The sequence below is a fragment of the Phalaenopsis equestris genome, unplaced genomic scaffold (genome assembly GCF_001263595.1).
Source record: "Phalaenopsis equestris unplaced genomic scaffold, ASM126359v1 Scaffold000452, whole genome shotgun sequence".
NCBI lineage: Eukaryota > Viridiplantae > Streptophyta > Magnoliopsida > Asparagales > Orchidaceae > Phalaenopsis > Phalaenopsis equestris.
In genome coordinates, this window is record NW_018164893.1 from 162,318 (window position 1) to 184,902 (window position 22,585).

At 35.5% G+C, this 22,585-nt stretch overlaps 1 protein-coding gene across 1 annotated transcript in view; it reads left to right on the top strand.

The window, feature by feature from the left end:
- Positions 1–2,146: 2,146 nt before the first annotated feature.
- The window catches only part of LOC110027837 (callose synthase 9-like), a 217,076-nt gene continuing 196,637 nt past the window's right edge, over positions 2,147–22,585 (top strand). The window contains exons 1-3 of the mRNA XM_020729436.1: positions 2,147–2,418; positions 17,414–17,485; positions 17,573–17,709. Coding sequence (XP_020585095.1) covers positions 2,147–2,418; positions 17,414–17,485; positions 17,573–17,709 — 481 coding nt within the window. The remainder of the gene's footprint in view (positions 2,419–17,413; positions 17,486–17,572; positions 17,710–22,585) is intronic.

A 22,585-nucleotide genomic window follows, 5' to 3' on the forward strand; every position in this document is an offset into this window, starting at 1 on the left:
GGTATGCATATAATATGTGGGAAAAAATTGTATAGAAGTACTATGAGGATAGTTAGAGTTAGGGACAAGGCTATGTTCAAGGGGTAAAAAGTAGGGTTGAAGTTGAGTGAATTGATGAAAAGGCTGCAGGTGAGGTGCAAAGGGGAAGGAGGACCTCTGAGGGTTAGCATAATGAGAGAAGCCATGAACTTGACTGATAAATACGTGGAGGATACTAAAACCCATAGTCTCAAGAATAGCAAAACACCAAAGGTTATAATTTTTATTAAGTTTTTTCAGTCTTTTTAAAGATTGAGGATGAGTAAATTCCCATATGTACCAATAGAAAAGGCCAATCATTAGGGGGATTAATGTGGAGTGAGGGCTGTGATCTCGTTTATCCTCTAGAAGAAGGAGGAGATGGGCCAGCTTTCATCTTGCCACTAGTAACCATTGTAGTAGCACCAATTTGTTATCTCTGCACTTCAGTAGACTGTTTCTTTTTCCTCTTAGATGTGTGTACTTGCCAGTCCTCCTCCAAAAGGTGATTCATTTCAGCAATTCTTCCTTCATCAGGAGCCTTCAAATCTTTAATATTAGGCAAAGAAGCATTCTTTATTTCCTCCATTCCCTCAATGGGAGAGCAGGTTAAAAGGGTAATGATAGTCACATTATTGAATTCTTCTCTTAAAACTCTAAAGGGATGCAGAAGATGGAGCATTGAAATCTTGAAGGAAGCAGTAGAACTTTGAGAAGTATCCAATAAACCACCTCCAACTTCCTCATGCTAGGGTGCCACAGCCAAAGGGGTAACAGTTGGTAAAGATGGTTTCTATGCAGTAACTTTCTCCCTAGTGGGAGGGGTTCTTTTAGAGGGAGGGTGCAGCCTATAACACTTATCCCTAGTATGAGCAAACATTTTACAATGTTGGCAGTGATATGTTCTTTGCTCAAGTATAACTTCCAGGCAAAACCCTTCCTTCTCAGATCCAATCCAGATTCTCTTCAATTCTGAAAGGGTGATGTCCCTTTCAATTAAGATTCTAGCCAAAGCAGGTCTGGCCTTGTTGTATGTTGGGGAATCAACCTTTAGAGGCCTGCCAAGACCACAACCAATATTAAACAAAGCATTCAATTTGAAAAATGGAATAGGGAGACCAGGAAATTTGAACATGAGGGGAACCACAGGTGGCTCTTTATTGGGGTCAAAGTTAGGTGTCCATTTCAGAATCTTTATGGTGGTTCCTGCAATTAGTAAATATTTCTTGGCAAATATTCTTTCATAGTCCTCTTCAATTGATTATTCTATGAGTAAATGTCTACCATCCAGCATACCTAGCTTCTATGCCCTAATGAATTTTAGAGAGTCAAAATAATTCCTTACAAGTTCCATTTTAGGATGTCCCAATTGAAATTTTCCCACAAGTGTAAGTTTAACTTCTTCATTTAAAGAGTTAATTTCTTATTGTGAGAAGAAGATGGTTGTTTCTCCTTCTTTACTACTTAAAGAATGGATACATGGGAAATCCCCTTTACCAACAACAACATCATGAAATGCTTTGGGGAAAACTAACATATTCATGTCTTGGAGTGTATCAGTAGATTGGCCAACTACCCCTGCATAGGTGGCCTTAGTCCATAACGCATTAGTTTCAATGTCTATTGGTGTAACCATGGAAGGAGCAACACAAGAACTGTAACCAAAAAACTTATTGCACCTATACAAAAATTGGGAACAGCAACCACAACAACCAACACTGGACATAAACCCACTTGGAAGCAAGAGGTAAGCACAACCACAAAAAACCACAACCAATGGAATAGTGCTTCCAAATTTAAAAAACTAGAAATCAAGAAACACAAAAAATTCTACAAATAAGGATCCCAACAAAAAAGAAGCTCTGAAAAGACTCCTCTAGAGTAGGAAAACTTTTCTCCACCTCCAACTCACCAGCAAGTAGTGAAGAACCTCCATGAGGGAAACCCTAGTAGAGCTCAAACAACGCCGCCACCACCATCGTGTTATATATATATATATAATGGCGACGAGATCTAGGGTTTGTGGCTCTGGCATCTTGGGCAATTTCGTGCTCCCCTCTCTTCACCATGGCTGGTGAGATCCTTCCATCGCTTGATCTCAACTTTTGTGCTCTTTTTTTTTTTGGTAATGCCGCCCTCTAGTTTTTTTATCAATGCAGTTTTAGAGGAAGGCAGGGTGACTTTTGGTTCTCCCGACTCCTTTCTGTTCCCAAATGGTTTTTATGATTCTCTTAATGTTGGGGGTGATTATACTTTTATGAAAAAGCTTAGGAAAAATAATGGCAAACTGGCAATGTTTATTTCAGAGGTTGAGTCAAATGTTTTGGCTTCCTCTTGTCATTTTTCTTTGGTTGGGAAGTTTTCTTATGAGCATCAAAAGCTTGATCTTATCCCAAAAGAGTTTGATTTACTTAAACTGAAAAGCTAGCCAAAAATTGGGTTCTAGATGGTAAAAATATTCTTATACAACTAGGAAATGATGAAGATTATACCTTGCTCTTTACAAAAAGCTATCTGAGAATAGGTAATCGATTTATTAAATTTCGGAAATGGTTTGTCAATTTTGACCCGAAATTAGAACTATATATTTTACTGGTTTGAATTTATTTTCCTGGACTAAAGCTACATCTATTTAATCATGAGGTATTATTCTCTCTTGCTACTGCCCACTAATACACTTAAAATATATAGTGTTTCTAGACACATTTTTATACTTATTTTTGAGATATTGCACTTTAATGGAAGGTATTTTTATGTTTTTCTTGCAGATACATGTAAAAAAAGTGAAAAATGCCTAAAGTAGTGAAAAAAGGATCAAATTTTGAGCAAAAATGTAAAAAATGTGTAAAAGAGTTATGGCGCCTACACACTAGATCTGACTCTTAAGCGCAGTGAATCAGAGAAGGGCGCGCCTAAGGCCCAGAGGCCCCCGCGCTGAAGTGCCAGTGGCAGTTATTGGGTGAGTAAATTTAGTTTCTGCAAATTTTGAAAAGGCTTTTGAGGCATCCATTGGCTTAATAGGTGGTTATAACCACCATGGGAGAAAATTATCACGATGGTAGAAAATTATCACGAAAGGATGCATCTCTTGGGGAAATACTTTGAATCTAGACATATTCTGAAGAGAAACAAAGGTACCTTTTAGAAAATTATAAAAGAAAGGAGAGAGGACTTAGAAAAGAGTCCTGAAAAGGTCCAAAAAAGTGTGGGTCCTGAATGTATTGGAATGTTTTGAAATTTCTCATTTGGGGAGTTAGTTCATAGAGATTTTCAGGCATTACTTTTTCTTTTATTTTATCCTTTTGTTATTTTATTTTGAGTGATTGTAAAGAGAAGAGAATCAAAGGAACTTCAAGAGTTTGGTGGAGGACTTGAGATAAGTTTTTATCTTTCTGTTTTGAGACTACTTTTGGTTTTAATTGAGACTTGTTGTTGGTTTGTCAATGATTTCTTCTTTTAAACTAAAGTGTGGTTTTGTTTTCTTCATGGATTCTGAGTAATTTTCTTTATGTTTCTTCTTAAAATGATAAGTAATTAAGTTTTGGAAGGAAGTTGTGGAAAGTATTGATAATGATGGATGGAAGAAGTTGTGATGATTTAAATCCATGCACTTCTTTTACTTCTTGATTTGGCCAATCCAATTATTAAAATTTCTTGTGAGAACATGTACGAACCAGGCTGGTATTGTCTCAGGCAACAATTGGAAAAAATTAGATGAGGTTGTATGAATGAGAATGTAGTTCATATGATTGAGTCCAAATAAATAGAGAAATATTCATTGAAGGGTATAGAGTTAGAGGACTTTAAAGTGACAGGTTCAAGAGTTCAACTTGGTTTATTATTTTAGGTTCTGATACAAGAATGTTAGCCCCCACGTGGAGGGAATTGAGAGAAGTCTAGAGTGAGAGCTAGTATCTTCCCTGCCTAGCCGGTCTTCAAAACTATTCAAACTTTAAATTAGCCAATGTTCTTTATAGCACTCTAGTAGGGTAAAGAATATTATTGCTCCAATTTAGCACAACACAATTTGCATACTTCCACAACATAATTCCTATACTTATTACTGATTCATAAGAAGAAGAAAAATATTTTCATATTTAGTGCTTTTCTTATATAAAAACTCTAGTTATATTTTTAAATTGTTATTGTTCTATCAAAATATTGAAAATACGAAAAATATTTAAATTTTCATTATAGCAAATATCATCTTTAGTTCAAATAATTATCTTTCTATTAAAAATAGTAAGTTCGCTATTCAATAGCGCATATTACATATTCTTCCTGTGGGTTCGATATTCAGGTCTTAATCAAAAAGTATTATATTACTAGATAACGATACGTACTTGCGTATTATCCTAATATATATTTATTAAAAGTTAAATTCTTTTTTTTCTTCAGAATCAAGTTTTTGGTTTTGTTGCAAACTAAGGAAATTTAAGTGAAATATAATCTGAATTTTTGTACTACTTTGCATATTAATAGTATCGATGGATCGAGTTTTTGGCGTCGTTGCTGGAGAGAAATTTATTTTAAAAGAAAATTTCTATTTTTAGAAAGTCTTATTTAAACTTTAAGTTATCTTATTTTGTTTTGTTTATTTTATTTTATGTTTATTTTATTTTATTTTTTATTTTATTTTATTATAGTTAGTGTATGCGTAATTCAGGTCTGAACGACTAGTGATATACTATTTTGAATTAGAAAGAACTGTTAGAAGAATCAGAAAAACCAAAAGAATTATAAATCTTGAAAAAATCCAAAAACATCATAGAAATGATAGACCAAAATAATCAAAATACTGAAATTCATCAAAATTTTAGACCTTTAAGAGATTATGCCAACCTTACTGTAGATGTACTTCATTGTAGTATACTTCATTGTAGTATTCAAAAACTATTCAAAAACCTACTGTAGTGGCTAATTCATTTAAGCATAAACATGTTATTATCCAATTGGTATCAAATAATCTGTTTGGGGAGCACCAACTGAAGATCCAAATTTAAATCTTGCCAATTTTCTAGAATTATGCACTACATTTAAACACTACATTTTATCAGATGATGCCATAAAACTTAGGTTATTTCCTTTCTCACTGAAGGATAAAGCTAAGATGTGGTTGAATTCGTTAGCACATAAAGATAAAGCTAAGATGTGGTTGAATTCGTTAGCACCTGGATCTAACAGAACCTGTGGTGATTTAGCACAAAAAATTTCTTGCTAAATATTTTCCACCATAAAAAATTGGAAAGTTTAGAAATGATAGTATGTCATTTAATCAATTTGAAGGGGAATCTATATATGAACCATGGTAGAGATTTAAAAAACTCTTGAGAAAGTGTCCACACCATGCTATACCAGATTGGTTAATAATTCAAACTTTTTATAGTAGATTAGTTGGATCTCTTAAATAAATTAACGATGCCGCTGTTGGTGGTTCATTGATGTCAAAACCATTTCATGACGCTTACGCTTTAATTGAATAAATGGTCACCAATAATTTTCAATGGCCTTCTGAGAAGGTAAATCCTAAGAAAGTAGCCAATATTCACGAAACTGATGCATTTACCATGTTAGCAAATCAAGTTGCTACAATTTCAAGGAAGTTAGACATATTTAGAATGAATTTTTCTCAACCAATTTCCATGATTGAAGAGAATTCATTAGACAAAATGGCAGATTCTCAAGCATCATTAGAAACTTTGAATGCCATAAATAATAAGCAGGATAACCCATATTCAAGTTCTTATAACCCGGGTTGAAAGAACCATCCCAACTTTAACTGGAATAACAATTCAGATGGTAATAATCAGCAATGAGGGAACAACCAAGGAAGCTCATTGGGAAACTAGAACAACCAAGGGAATAACAATTATAGATATACTTATCCTCCAGGTTTCAATAGTAATACAAATGGGAAATCAATTAAAAAGTCAAGGAGCTACAATTAGAAATATTGAGAATCAACATGGGCAAATAGAAAGTTCATTAAGTAATAGATACCAAGGAACACTCGCTAGTAATACTAAACCAAATCCAAAAGACCAGAATAAAAAATAAGGAAAAGCCGTTCAACTTAGAAGTAGAAGAGAGTTGGAATGTCAGGTTCAAAAAGAAATTAAAGTAGAGAAAGAAGAAATTGAAGAATCAAAAGAGGACGCTCCAAAAGATTCCGAGAGACCTATTTCTCCACTAAAAATTGATTTGGAAAAACCACCACCTCCATTTCTACCTCCATTTCTTCATAGACTTCGTAAGCAGAAATTGGATAAATAATTTTCAAAATTTCTGAAAATATTTAAGAAGCTTACAATTAATATTCCATTTGCTGAAGCCTTTGAACAAATGTCTAGCTATGTAAAGTTTAGGAAGGATATTCTCAACAGGAAAAGGAAGTTTGAAGATAATGAGACTGTTGCACGTAGTGAGGAGTGCAGTGCGATAATTTAGAAGAAGCCTTCTGAAAAGATTAAAGATCCTGGTAGCTTTACAATTCCATGTGCAATAGGAGACAGATTTTATGGGAAAGCTTTATGTGATTTAGGTGCAAGCATTAACCTTATGCCATTATCAATATTTAAAAGATTGAGATTAAGAGAAATAAACCCTACTACTATAACTCTGTAGTTAGCAGATCGTTCGATAACATACCCTAAAGGAGATATAGAAGATGTCCTAGTGAAAGTTGATCAATTTATCTTTCCTGTTGATTTCATTGTGCTAGATATAGAGGAATATAAAGAGATACCTATCATTTTGGGGAGACCCTCCCTAGCCACAGGAAGAGCAATAATAGATGTGTAGAAACGGGAATTAACAATGCACGTCAATGATCAAACTATTACTTTTAATATTTCAAAAATAATGAAATACCCTACAAATGGTAAAGATAATGAATGTTATAAGATAGATGTTATAAGATATCTACGTGAATTCCATTTTAAAACTGATTATGAAGAAAAATCTAAAGAAAAATATTTGGAACACGAGCTAGAAGATGAATTAAATCAATGAAAATTATTTTTACGGAAAATTCAAACTATGTTCAAGAAAGTTTTGAAGTTTTGGATGTGATAGACAAAGATAAATCATTTTGTTCATCTATTGAAAAACCTTCAAAACTAGAGTTGAAGTTACTTCCTGATCATTTAAAATATGTATTTCTAGGAGATTCCTCTACTTTACTAGTTAAAATTTCCTCAAAATTAACAACGGAGGAAGAAAAAAGGTTGATGAAAGTTCTGAAAAATTTTAAGAAAGCCTTTGGATGGACAATTGCTGATATTAAAGGAATCAATCCTTTAATTTATATGCACATAATTCATATGGAAGAGAACTACAAACCTAGGGCTGATCCGCAAAGGACATTGAATGATGTTATGAAAGAAGTTGTAATGAAAGAAATTTTAAAGTGGTTAGATGTTGGAATTATTTACCCTATTTCAGATAGTGCTTGGGTTAGTCCAATTCATTGCGTTTAAAAAAGGTCTTAAAAAAGGAGGAGTAACTGTAACTGTAAATGAACATAATAAGTTAATACCTACTAGGGAAGTGATAGAGTGGCGAATACGCATTGATTATAGAAAATTAAATCTGGCCACTAGGAAAGATCATTTTCCATTACCATTTATAGATCAAATGCTGGATAGACTAGCTATGGCGTAAGAAGCCGTCGGTCACCGAAATCAGAATCCCGTTGCCTGCTTTGGAGAGATATTTTAAGATTTAAGTTTAATGACATATGAAATCAAACTGACCCTATATTTTTCATAATTTAAATGAAAGAGTATTGTATCTCAAACTTGTATCTCAAACCCTGTAATTGTATCTCAAACCCTGTATCTATCCCGATGGATAAACACAAGAATTAAGGGTTAGGCTCTATCAAATAAACTAAGAAATGTATGACATCTATTTCGTCTGCAAAAATATTTTATTTGTCGATAATTTCTCTTATTCAATATAAAAAATTAAATAGGGTTTTATTAAGCTGGGTTCGGAAAAGTTTGTTATAAGGGCAAGCCTCTATAGTTAATTACATCTTCAATGACCAAAGCCACCTAACAAAACTTTTGATGAAAGTCAAGAAATATTATCTTCAAGGATTTCAAAAAGATAGGACTGCTCAACGAGATCAGAAAAAGAGGTATGAAATGAGATTGACTCAAGTTTGGAACATTTTGTTTTTGGAATCAAAAGGAGGAAGAACTAGGGGATGTCATGGATCCAGAGGAGAACCTTGGTGACTTTCCAAGCTATCCTATTATTTAGCTTTAATTTTGTGGAGAAATATTTAGGTCTTTCATCCTACCAATATTATTACTTTAGGACTGACATTCGCGTGAAACAATCACACAAATGACCTGAAAGATGTGAGACTTTAGGTCACGACGAACGACAACCTCAAAATCCTAAACGATATAAGGCTTATATTCTACAACAAAGCTATACAAAGGCCTAAATATGATGTGAGGATTTATGTTGCATAAGCAGACAACCTTAAAATCCTATGGCTTGGTTGTTTAATTCTAAGAAAGGAATTAGTTTAGCTAAGGAACGCAGGTTTTGCTGTTGAAGATGGTTGCGCTGCTCACCACGCTAGCTTTAAGCTCCTTGCCTTGACGAGTTTAAGTTTTTTAGGATATCCAGTTATGATATCAAATCAGGTGGCCCTATGGTTGTAGTTCTTTAAATATTATGGGGCGTGTTAAAGTTAATTAGAGCGACACCGATTAGGATCTTATTGTTCTCTCATTCTGATACGACTATTTTCTATTGGATTCACTTAGTCCAAATGAATTTAATAAATTCACTGTAATGAGTTCCATAATTTCATTTGGACCGTGGGAAGCCTCGTTAGCATCTGTAGGTTACCTCCTCGAAGGGATTCCCAATCATCCGATAGAGACGTCTTAATTTAGTTGTAGTTGTGATTTTTTTGTGTGATGTTTGTGATTAAATTTTGAGTTGTCCTATATTTTGAATGTTATGGCGGTGAATTTTATCTTGATAGATTTTAGATTTTGTTTTGGTTTTGGTTTTAGTTTTGTGGCTATCCTGATAGTTTTAGTTTTCATGTAGGGTGACATCGTTGTTCACAATGCAAGTTTTTGTTGACATCAAAAGTACAGTATGAAAGTACAAGAAAGACGATACTATAAACTGTAAAAGCGTACTTGGCGAGTCTTCTCGTTCCACCACCTGAAACTCAAAATGCATGTCAGGGCATTTTCTCCAAAGCAGGAAAGTAAAGTTTTGGCGACCTACCTAACCCAAGTTCATATCTTGGTGGGTCCCTATTGATTTGATTAAGAATAATTTTTGTTAAGCAAAACATATTAAGTTTAGTAGTCCTCTGAAGCATCCAACAAGTCCGAAAAAAGAAGCAGGTCAATGCTTCCCTCCCACCACCTGATGAAAAGCCTCGAGCTCATTTTAACTTATTATGTTGCTTAATAAATCCATCCTACAAATACTTTTAATGCTCATTGAACATTAATGTTTCAATTACCCCTAAGAGTTGGGTAATTATCATTTGGGATTTAATTTGTAAATTATGTGAGTGAAAACCCTTGAAGAGGCAAGTTAGCGCTATGAAAGACATTTAGCCAATTTTTTTAATTTGGGCTTGTAGTTTTCCAAAGGTGTTTAATTTTAGCTATGTTCACTTTGCTAATCCTCATTTAATCATATTTGATTTAGCCTAGGTCACTACTAAGCCCTTAAGGTTTTGGTGGATGTCTTAGTTTTTTTTTTTGGAAGAGATTAAAATCTTAAGTGATGATGATTCATTTTTTAAAACTTTTGAAAATAATTTGAACCTCAAATAGGGGTATTAAATTTGTGAGTTATTAACACCCAAATCTATACCCCTAAGTCTAGGATCATTTGGTTGACTAGACTTCAAAATTTTAATATTTTAAGAAGTTACAAATTTATCCTTTAATTAAGAAAAGTGAGATTGGTTTCTACCAATTAATCCCCTTGTATTTCAATCATCCAAATAAGTTAGTTAAAATCAGACGTTACCCTTTTCCCTCTTTGAATTAAGCCTAAATGTTTAAGTAATGCTAAATTTCCAAAATTACACTTTTGCCCCTAAGGCTCTATAACTTCATAATTTGTCAAATTTAATCCAAATGACTTTGAAACTTTTATCTTACCTTATTCATTGGTCAATTAAGACATGAGAGAGGGAAAATGTGATTTTTAAAAATTTAATTTAATTTACATAATTATTTTTATAGAAAAATAGGATTTTTTAAAGAAAATTTCATAACTTGACCAAGATGAAGTCTAATCCCTTGAAATTTATACAGGAGGTAGACTTTGATCAGAAAACCATTTGGTCCAAATTTCATGATTTATTGAGTATTTTTTTTGTGAATTATTAGAATTATTTTAAATTATAGAGCATTTATTAATTATAAAATATTTTAAGTGTGGGAAATTAAGTTTTATATTTTTGAAAAATTTTCGTGAGTTTAGAGAAACTAAAGAAGCAAATTTTACATTTTTCTAATTTTTATTTATTTATTAGAATTAGTTTGGTGAAATACCATTTTTAGCCTCTAAAAAGTATTTTAGGCTTTAAAATTCAATATCTTCACCTAAAAAATTAAGAAAAATATTCCAATTTTTCGTAAGTGCTTAAAAAACAATTTAGAATACTTCCATGATTTTTTTTTATTTTTGTGATTTTTTTTTATTTTTAACTATGTAAAATATTTAAGAATAGGCTAAAAAAATGAAGTTTTTATTTTAAACACCATTTTATTTTTATAAAATCTCTCTGATCATAGAGAACTCGAAAAAGTCATTTTTATAGTTTTTTAAGTTATATTTTGATTATTAAAAATCATTTTAATTTCAAAAATGCTATTTAACTTAGAAAATCAATTTGAGTTATTAAATGAGCTCCAAATGTTTTGAAATTTTTATGTGGAGTTCTCTGAACTTTTTATCTTAGTGGAGATTAAAAATCATGTCATTTAGATGTTTGTGTTACCTAAAATTAATTTTCTTTGTATTTTAGGGTTGGTGGAAATTAGGTGCATTCATAATGACTTAACCCATGAAATATTTTCGAAAGAGTTCTCTGGTCATAACAGACCTTCCACAAGTTTCTTGGAATTTTTCTAAGCATCATGCAAAATGTTATGATTAATTTAGGCAAATAATAGACATAAAATTGAAAAAATATGGATCTCTGTCTAGAGATCTCCTCTGACTTTGGAGAAATCAGGGAATGTTCCCTAAGACAGAGGCAACAACATGCTAAAATTTCAAGTTATGGTGAAATGTCTACATGGAAATGTCTACATGCATCTACATGCATGGATAATCAAAAGACTCAAAATAGTATTTAATTAATTAAAAATAAAATAGGCATAAAATAAACATCATACAATTTTCACATTGTTCTCCTCTGTTCACTGAGCACTAGGATATTTTTATTTTATTTTTATGATTTTTATACATCAAGATATGAATTTTTTAAGTGAGGGAGCATTTTCTAAATTATTTTAATCCCTATTATATCTTTTTAAATGTGTGGTTCCATGTCAACCTTTTGCGGCTCTGAAGCTCCACGCAACGTGCTCCTATTTGACTTCCCCATCCACCTCAATGGTGACTAGTCCCATTGTTTGCGTAAGGAAGCGCTGTTCAGCTTGATCAAATCCGTTGATGAGATAAACACATGATCAGACGGTTCTCTGTTATTGCCCCAAATGGCCTTGCCTGAGAACTGTCCATCTTCAAGGCTTGATATCTCCCTCATTTCTCAACAAAATTGAATGAGATTTTTTCAAAATGCTCCTCTAGACTAGAGGAATATATTTATACAGTTAAGATGTCATGAAATTAAGCCTCAGAAAATGGAGAACTGAAATAGGCTCAGGAAGAGAGGGAGTTCAATACCTTTGCTCTGAGAAGGGAAGCTTCAATAAGTGGTGCTCGACATGTATGTTGGGGTCCAAAGAGGCTAGGGATTGAGCATCTTGTTGTGGTGAAAGGTCTAGGTATGATTTCAACCAAGCTGGATTTCAGGTGTTGGTCTAAAGCTATGCTAGGGTCTCTGTGGAAAGGGAATTTGATTAGGCTTCTCCTTATTTCACTGTGGCGAAGGTGTGGGTAAGTTTAATTTGAGTTTGGTGGGTAGTGGAGATGTATTGAGCTCTGTTCTCATTTTAGGCAGAAGTTTAAGCTCAAAATTGAGATTCCACAATGGGAATCAATGGGGGAAAGTTGTTAGCTTGAGCTGAGGAGGTCACAAAGAGTCTCTGTGAGCAATTTGGAGGGCTCTTTCTGAGAAAATTTCAGGGGACCTTTTATAAAAATAGCTTAAGGGTGGCTGTCATGGCCAATTAGAGGGTGAAAAGTGATGCTTTGGTGGACGGCAGAGAGGCTATATCAATTTATTTGGATGAGGTGGCCTCTAGGTTTGAAATGGGTTTCATTTAGAGGAGGTGGCTAACAATTTTAGTGTTTTCTAGCCACTAGGCCAGCCGATCAGGCCAGTGAAGTTGGCTAGGTGGTTAGGTGAGTCAGGAGAATATGTACAGCAATTATATGAGTTGAGGTTTAGTTTTGGAAAAAATATCCAAGGCTTAAGCAAATATGGAATCAAAATCCCTTGATTTAGGGGACCTTTGGTCCATGGCTTAGCTTAGGTAGTTTTATGGGGTTTAGCTTGGTCACTAGGGTTCAACTAATGGCCGTGGAGTCATTAATTTGGTGACTTTGGGGTGGTTAGGCTAATTTTAGTGTTAGTGCATGGGTCCAATAAGAGTTCAAATGATCAAAACTTAGGTCTGGGATAGATTAGCCATGTCAATTGACCCTATTTATTGATGCATTTGAAGTAGATGATTGTAATGAACATTTTTGGTGAAGGGTTGAAGTGATTTTGAGTTCAAGTGGAGGGTAAATTTGAAAGATTTTTTAAATTTGCTCAATTTGAGTATGTTGGGCTAGACTTTGGTCTAGATTGGGCTTGCCTTGTGCTATGTACAAATTGATTATTGATAATGGTCAATAGTAATATCATGAAGAATTTGTAACATGAATTGGGTGCCAATTTTGGGGCTAAAGCATTCAATTTGGTGAAATTTGGACGCATAGCCAATTTGGGCCAAAATTTAGGTTAAAAATAAATCAAATTGAGGCTTCACCAAGGCCAATTGAAGGTCAATTTTGATTTTTAAGAATGTTATGAAGAGTTTAGGGTCCAAATTAAGACCAATGGAGTAGGCCATGGGGTTCAATTTGGTGGAACCAAGTCATAGGGCCAAAATTGGGGCTTTTGATTTAAATCAAAATTAGGCTCAAATCATGGTCCAATTTAGCTTGGATTTGGTTTATATTTGTCATATGAAAGGTGAATTTGAGTTTAGAATTGAAATTGGGGAAAATTGGGGCTAATTTGATGGACATTTGAGGTGGATTTGGGGAGATTGGGCCTTTAAAGGAAATTTTAGGGATTTTGGTCAAAAGAGTCAAAATGGCCAAATACGATCATGTGGTAGTTGAAAAAAAGTAAAATTGGGAATATTTGGAATATTTTTAGAATTTTTGGGATTTTTTGAAATTTTTAGAATTTTTGGCTATGGAGGGGCATTTTGGTAATTTGAGATTTTTGTGGTTTTGGGTAATTTGGATGTTTTCAAAAGTTTTGAAATGATTTTTGAACAAATTTGGGTATTTTGGGCAAATTCAAATTTGGGTATTTTGGGTAAATTTGGGAATTTTGGCCAAATTTAGGGTTTCAAGGGAACTTAGGTAATTTGGGGGAGTTTAGGGGCAAATGGCTAAGTTGGGCATTTTGGTAAAGTTGGGGTGCCAACGACCATAAATAAGCCATGGACCAATGAAAATCCTATTTGGGTCCCTTATGTAGTGGTCTTAGCTAAAACCCTAGCCTAGGGCTAGTGGGTTTAGGGGACCATCTACATGAGTATCCCGAAGGATCAAGGGATCAAGTTAAAGGAATTTTGGGTTTGTATTTGTGATTGGTTGTTAGTGAGGTGATTGCTGGTGAGCGCCTTAGATTTAGACCAACACCCAGGGTCAACCCTAAGGTCCAACAGTCCTATGGGAACTCTCCTTGAGCTCTGTCATAATGACTACACCTTCTAAGTGCTAAAGGTTAGAACCGATACGTAGAGCTTCAAGTTGAGTAAAGAGGAGTTTAGAATTTCTAATGGTGAGGGTTCCTTTTCTAGTTTTCTAGAAATAGCCAATAGGAAGTCTTATGGCTAGACCTTAGGCTACTAAAGAGGAAAATTAAACCTCAGCCAAAAGTGAGGTCAACAAATGAACCCCCAGTAGGTCTGGTGTGCTGAGCAAAGCACAACGCGCGTATTGGCGTTGACCGGCGAGATGAACAAAACCAATACAAACTCTTAAGTCGAGAGACATTGGAGTGTGGGATTGTAAGCGATATTTGCTTTCGTTGGGGAACATAGCAGGTGAATGTTTGACCAAGTGAAGAAGTAGAGACTCTCGTTGGGGATTGGAGAGTGGGTTCTGATTTATCAGATTTCAAGAATTTGTAGATGATGGGAGTCAGTGTGTAAGTGCTAACCCCGAGGTGGGAATTGAAATTTAGGTATAAATTTCAGAAGAGGGTCAAAAATTAAGGACCGATCATGAAAAGAGAGGAATCAGAAGTTTGAGACTGATTCCAGGATAATTATTGAAATTTAAGGATCAAGCACAAGAGAGAATGTCAGAAGTTAGGGACCGACCTTAAAGGGTGAATCAGAGGTTAAGGAATGATTCTAAAATGAGAATTGAAAGTTAATTCTCAGAAGAGAGTGTTGGAAGGTAGAGACCGACCTCGAAAGTGTGAATCATAAATTAGGGACTGATCCAAAAGTTAGAATTTAAATGTAATGATCAATCTCAAAAGAGAGCGTCAGAAGGTAAGGACTGACCTCAAATGTGTGAATCATAAATTAGGAACTGATTTGAAATTGAGAATTGAAAGGTAAGGATCAATCTCATAAGAGAGCGTCAGAAGGTAATGACCGACCTCAAAAGTGTGAATCAGAAATTAGGGACTTATTTAAACATGAGAATTGAAAGATAGTGATTAATCTCAAAAGAGAGCGTTAGAAGGTAAGGACTAACCTCAAAAGTGTGAATTAGAAATTAGGGATTGATTCAAAAATGAGAATTGAAAAGTAGAGATCAGTCTCAAAAGAGAGCGTCAAAAGGTAAGGACCTACCTCAAAAGGGTGAATCAGAAATTAGAGACTGATTTGAAAATGAGAATTAAAAGGTAAGGAGCAATCTCAAAAGAGAGCATCGGAAGGTAAGGACCAAAATCAAAAGTAGTGAATCAGACATTGGGGGTCGATTCAAAAATGAGAATTGAAAAGAAATGATTAATCTCAAAAGAGAGCGTCAGAAGGTAGGGACCAACCTCAAAAAGGTGAATCAGAAGTTAAGGACTGATTTGAAAATGAGAATTGAAAGGTTGTGATCAATCTCAAAAGACAGCGTTGGAAGGGAAGGATCGACCTCAAAAGTGTGAAATTAGGGACTGATTCAAAAATGAGAATTAAAAGGTAAGGATCAATCTGAAAAGAGAGCGTCAGAAGGTATGGACCGACCTCGAAAGTGTGAATAAAAAATTAAGGACTGATTCGAAAATAAGAATTGACAGGTAAGGATCAATCTCAAAAGAGAGAAAAGTGTGAATAAAAATTAGGGACGGACTAGAAAATGAGAATTCTACGGAGTTTGTAGTGTTTAATTTAAAGACATGTGTTACATGCAAAGGTTGACATTCTTGAAGAGGATTTGTCAAAATTTGTGAGTTTTTGCTCAGAATGCAAAATTATTTGGGAATGTGAAGAGAATTAGTGTAGACAATGATAGTTTCGTTGCGTAATCAAAAAGTAAGAAACTCCAAAATTGAGAGAATCCACTCAACATATTTATCTTCTTTTATTGTTATTTTTATCACATTTAATTTTTCAAAATATGTTTTAAAAATTTGATTTTATTTGGTTGATTTTTCAAAAGAGAGTTGTTTTGTTGTTTATTTTTTTTTTTAATTTTTTTGTTTAAATTTTATTATCGTGTTTATCCTTTTATTAAAAAATTTTGTGTTTATCCTTTTGTTATTTGTTCGTTGTAATTTTGAACCAATGTGTAATTTGTGGCTTCCATCCATTGCACTAAATGGAATTTACAAAAAGACACATTTCTGAACAAAACTTCATTAATTTGCCCCAACAAATTGTTACAGATCAAATGTAGGCCAGTGTCTCAAAAGGTAGAATATGCAAAATGCATCAAAGTACATCCAAAATATCTCATTCCAAGTACACATCATAGGCTAAGCATCTCTGGTACATATCAATCTGTTGTAATGTAGTAAAGAAGAAAGGGATTCTCCGACTGTCTGTTCCTATTATGATGAGCTCCTAATCAAGATGACATTCTAAGCCACACTTCAGGACAAGAGTTCAACCCTCTCATAGCTCGTAAGGTAGTAGTTCCTCTAGTTCTGGATATGTCTGAAATCCATGTGACATCTTGTTATCATCCATCCGTCGGAAGGTTACGGACACCATGCGGTGTCGCACTCCTGGAATGCAATGCTTGGCAACTTCTGCACCGTTGCCTTTAAGAACAAGCACTGACCCAACTGCTAGGGGAATTTACACAGATCCTCTAAACTCACCAGGCTGATGGCGTCAATTTATTTTCCAAATAAAAAGTTTCTTTTACTCATGAATGAGACCATAAAATAAGGTCTCACTAAGTCATTGTGGTCGATATGTGGAGGAATGCAACCACCCTCATCGTAGATGTTAATAATAAAACTATTTGGAATGCAGGTGCTCATCGTAGACGTTAATAATAAAACTATTTGGAATGCAGGTAGTGGGCATAATACTTCATCTGACCATTCTTTTGATCATCGCTTTATCATTGGTGGTAGTGGAACAACTTGATCGTGTCTGAGGATCCCAGACGGATTCCCCTGTCTATTATTTATGAAGTTATAGCAATAGCCACACTAGATAGTAATCCTATTTTTTTGCTCGCATCCATTTCCTCGGCTCAGAATATGTCCTTTCCATAAGTAAACCCGCTCGACCTCTGTCCCTTAGGTCAAAAATGTAGTTAAGAATACTTTGTTCGTCATTCTCTAAGAAGACTCTGGTATACAGTTCTAATCCCTCCAGTATGTTGATGAATTTTCCCTGTACTTCTTCGTAGAACTCGAAGTCTCTTTTTTTTGCTTTTCTTATTTTATAATCTTCCATCGTACTCGGGGTCGGCAGTTGTTGCGGGTATTCCCTCATTTGAACATCAGTGGGAACCCAAGCTGTGTTGTCTTTGGCTCTAATGGAATTTATGATTCTACATCTGACAGGATGTTTGGCTCTATATCCTGTGGAACATACGGCTCTGCATCCGTTGAGTCATATGGGTCTGCCTCTATCAGGTAATCAGGGGTCTGAGATCCATCATCGGTAGATGCTTATTACTTTAATGTGTTGTAGTGCTATAGGTGTAGTACATTGTAGTCCAGGTACTCCACGAATGCCCCTGTAGCTGAAGCTCATGCAAGTATTTTAACATTGCAGGTAGGGCAACCCGTACATAGAACAACTGAAGCTGGTAGTATCTTTGGCTTTGTCACAAACTTGGGCTCCTCATGCATAGCAGGTTGGCTGGAGGAGGTCTCTTTCATGCCCGGATCATAAATTTGTCCCTTAGGAATATGAGTGAGCAAGTTGTCTGCCTCTTTCTGGCGTCTCTTCTCTTCTCGTAAGAAGGCTCTTTGTTTGCGTCGGCTGGCGTTTCTTCATTGTGTTCTTCGCAGTGGAGCAAACGATATCCTTTCATTATCAGCAGCAACTAGGCCCCCAGTTGACTTAGCTATCATGGATGGTAAACAGATGGGCCCCACCATCAGGTCCTACTGTACCATCATGTTTTTTTCTTTTCAGTGATGCACTGTCTGTGGTGGCCACCCTTAGTATTGAGGACATCTCTCCTTTTTCCCATCAAGTGAAGAAATTCATTAAAGTCCCCTCGTAGTTCATGTCGACTTGGTTAAATTTCACATCAAAATCTATAGTGCCGCATAGCGGTGCCGATTCTTCATTTAGTGTGAGATTCCAGCCATCTTTGAAGGCAAAGATCAGCCTCTAGCCTGACATTTCTCTGCAGACGACAGGAAAAATGTCACTGGGCTAAAACTTAGCGTGAGCAAGAACAAAAAAAAGTATTTATTAAAGGAAAATTTTATTTATTTTGGTGAAGAGATCGTTTATTTATGTGTGAATTTCATTTCAATTAGAGGCATATTAAGTTTCAAAAGAGGAAATTGAAGTGTGTAATTTTCAAAAAATTTATTATGTTGAGGTTAATTTTGTTACAAAAATTTGGACACATTTGGCCACATAGATAACCCCAAAGCAATCAACATTTTAAAATTTCAAATCATACTAAAATTTAAAATCAAACAAAGGCAAGCAATGTCAGGTTGCATAGTATGTCTTCAGGTATCATCCGTTGATTGGTATCATGAGTCTTTCACCCCGGAAGTCTACTAACTGGTAGGCTCCTCCTGCATAAACCTTTTCAACGACAAATGGTCCCTCCCAAGTTGGCTCAAAATTTTCACCTATCTTGTGGTGTGCAAGAATATGTGCAAGAATTGTGCAAGAATAGGCCTTTTGAGCACGAGAACAAGGTCATCAACTTTAAATGTCCTTGAGCGGACCAATTTATTATGAGCTTGTACCATTTTTGCCTAGTAAAGTTTCAGATGTTGTTGTGCTTCAAGTCATTTTCCTTTCAAACACTCTAGTTCCTCCAGCCTGACCTTTGCACTTTCTTCTATTGTAAGTTGGTTGGCGATTGTGACTCTGAGAGACGGCTTCTGAAGCTCTAACAGTAGCACAACCTCAGACCCGTACACGAGCATGTATGGTGTACACTGAGTGGGAGTCCTGAACCTCATCCGGTAGGCCAGCAAAGCTTCTAATTATTTTTTGTGCTATTCCCTTTTATTTTCATTAAAATTTGTACCAATGCTTTGTTGAAGGCTTCAGCCAATCCATTTGCTCTGGATAGTAAATTGTAGAGTATCTCCAATAAATCTGATGTTTTTTGACAAAATTGTTGATTTTGGTTCTTTTAAAGGCTATCCCATTGTTGAAAATTGTTCTTCGAGGTACTCCGAAATGGTTGATGATTTGGATTTTGAACAATTGAAGAACGTGTTGTGTCGTAACCTCTAGTAACAACACTATCTCTGCCCATTTTACTGCCTCTGCCCTTTTGGAGAAGTAATCCATAGAAGCAAGTATATAACTGTGTCCTTTGGAGGATGGAGGGTCTATCAGACTTATTATGTTCGTGACCCAACACTCGAATGGACACGAATCAACGGTTGGGTGTAGCACATTTGTAGGTTGTGTAAGACCACCCCATGCAGTTGACACTGATGACTTTTTTTGGCTGCATCCATGTAGTCGGACATCGTTGTTGGCCAATAATATCCGAGTCTCTTGATCTTCATTTTCATTTTTGGTCCTGATTGGTGAACGCCACACAATCTGGTATGTAATTCTTTGACAATATTTCGAGCTTCGGTTTTGCTTATGCAAGATAGCCACATCTGGTCGAATAGAGGACATCACCAACCAAGGCGTATGTCATAGCCCTTTTTGTAATATGATGTGCTTCAGACTTGTCTTTTGGTAGTTTTCCAGTATGCAAATATTCTATTAATGGCTTGCGCCAATCTTTGTTAATATCTGCAACTACAATCATTGCTTCTTCTTTTCTGATCTTGTGTAGATTATTGAGGTCAATTTGAGACAAAACTTGTCTTCCTTGTACTAAGATTTCAATGGACTTCTCAGAGGGACACGCCAGTTCTTTAACGAGTTTTGCTAGAGAGTCGGCATAGGCATTACTCCCCTAAGAATCAGGTAGAAAGTCACGTAGGAGATTTGCTCCAGTAGCTTCATCGCTTATCGATGGTATTCTGTTAGTCTTTATTTTAAAATTTTGTATTGTCCGACAACTTGCTAGATGACAAGTTGAGAGTCACCGTAGATGGCAACGTTTGTTATATCCATTGAGATTGCCAACTCCAATATGGCGATTAAAGCTTCATATTCTGCTTCATTGTTAGTTCACGACTCTGTCAGGTGAAATGAGAACCTCAACATACCCTTATCTGGCGTGATAAAGATCAAACCAATTCCTGCTAGGCCTGGTATGACTATGCCTGATCATTTGTCTTTTCTAGCTGATGAAGTACTGTCAAAGTACATCATCCAGCGTTGTGCACTAGAGAATTCCATTTGTAACACTTGCTCATCTAGTAGTTCGTCGTTGAGAGGGGACCCAGCTGGCAGTGGTTGTGCAGCAAGAAAGTCTGCTAGAATCTGTCCCTTGATAGCACTGAGGGGAACAAAAGTTTTATCAAATTGTAATAAGATCATCGACCATCTTGCTCGACCATCTTGCTCATCTTGCTAGACGTCCGATGAGTGTTGATTGGATCATCAAATATTTAAATAGTTTACTTTTGAAATTAGGGTAATCTTATGAGAGAGCATGTAATGTCTAAGCTTTTGGGCGGTGAAAATTAACGTCAGATAATGCTTCTCAATAGTAATGCTTCTCAAATGCTTCTCAATAACTGGATACCTTATTTCCATCGGTATTAGACGATGACTCAAGCAGTAGAGTGTATTTTCTTTACCCACGTCATTGACTTGGGCTAAGAGGACTCTAAGAGAGCCATCTAGGGTTACGATATAAAGTATCAAAGGTTTCCCTAGGATAGGGGCTGCCAAAACAAAAGATGTCTTTAAATACTATTTAACATCCTCGAAGGCCTGCTGGCATTTCTCTTCCTAAAAGAATTTGGTATCCTTTTTAATTAATGTCGAGAAGGGCTAACACCTACCTAAGAGATTAGTAATAAAACATCTAAGATATGCCAACTTCCCCTGGAAGGAACGGTTATTTTAAGGTATTAGGAGGAGGCATTTCTAAGACAGCTTTAATCTTATCTTGGTTGATCTCGATTCCCTGATGACGGACAATGAATTTTAGAAACTTCGCAGAGGTAACACTAAAGGTGCACTTTAAGTGATTCATTTTAAGGTCATATCATTGTAACCGTTTGAACCAGATCCTCAAATCGTACAAATGGTCTATTTTTTACTTGCTTTTGATGACCAAATCATCCACGTAGCCTTCCACTTGATTATGCATGAGGTCATCACGAATCTTCGTCATTGCTCGTTGATATGTTGCTCCGGCGTTCTTTAACCCAAACAGCATCACTGTTTAGTAGAAAATCCTGATCGGTGTCCTGAAGGCTGTAAGTGATGCATCCTTGGGAGCCATCTTGATTTGGTTGTATCCCGACGATCCATCCATCAAAGAGAAGATTTCATGTGTAGAAGCGATATCCACCATCATTTTTGGCATTCGTAGTGGAAACTCCTCTTTCGGCCATGCTTTGTTTAAATCCCTAAAATCTACATATACACGGATTTGCCCATTTTTCTTCTTGCTAGGTACAATATTAGCCAACCACGTGGGTTATCTCTCTTCTTGCATAAAGTTATCGTCTATTAATTTCCTTACTTCGGCGATGACTTGTTGCTCTATTTCGAGGCACATTCTTCTTGGAGCTTGATTTATTGGGATTATATTCTTGTCCACCCCGATTTTATGAACTACAACTTCTGCTGACAGTCCAGGCATTTCATCATAACTCCATGCAAAGCAATCTTTGAATTTTGTTAACAATTTGATCAACCGTAGAGATTCTTCATCGTTGAGTAGAGAACTTATAAATGCAGGTTGTGGTTGTTCTTTAGTCCTGAGGTTACTTTTGTTCAATTCATCAACCGTTGATTTAATTTTCTTCTCAAATTCTAGTGGAGCATCTTCTATCAGTTGATCAGTAGAGTCATCTTCTATATCAAGGCAATCTTCTCTTGATTCACTAGTAACAACCATAAAAAATTATGAAGCATCGACTGGTCTGACTGTACCAAATCTGAGTCCCTTCCTTAAGTTGGGAATTCGACTTTTAACACTCCATAATTTTTCAAAAAGTTTTAATTTATTATTTGGTATTTATTTTAGCAAATGTCCTTATTGAATTAACTTTTGTACATAAGGCAAAAAGTAACCAAAAGGCAATTCCATTAAGTCATTAGAATTATCATCCAAATTTACATGATTTTCAAAATTAGTAGAGGTCAAAGCATGGTAGAATTTGATCGGATTTGAACCAACATTACGGACTTCCGTGACCTCTAAACTCTCGACCTTTTGAGGGAGGATCAGAGCAAGGGTCATAGTATTCACATAGTGGTTTATGCGATTGTACATCGTCTCATATTCTCTTTTTTCTGCATCTTCTATGGATGTCTTGTACTACGGGTTCTTCCATTTTTTCATCATCTTTGTCATCATTATTTCATCTTCAAAGCTATCATCATCACCGATGTTGATGGTTGGCCTAGTCCATTCAATGATTAAGTTGGTTCTTGCT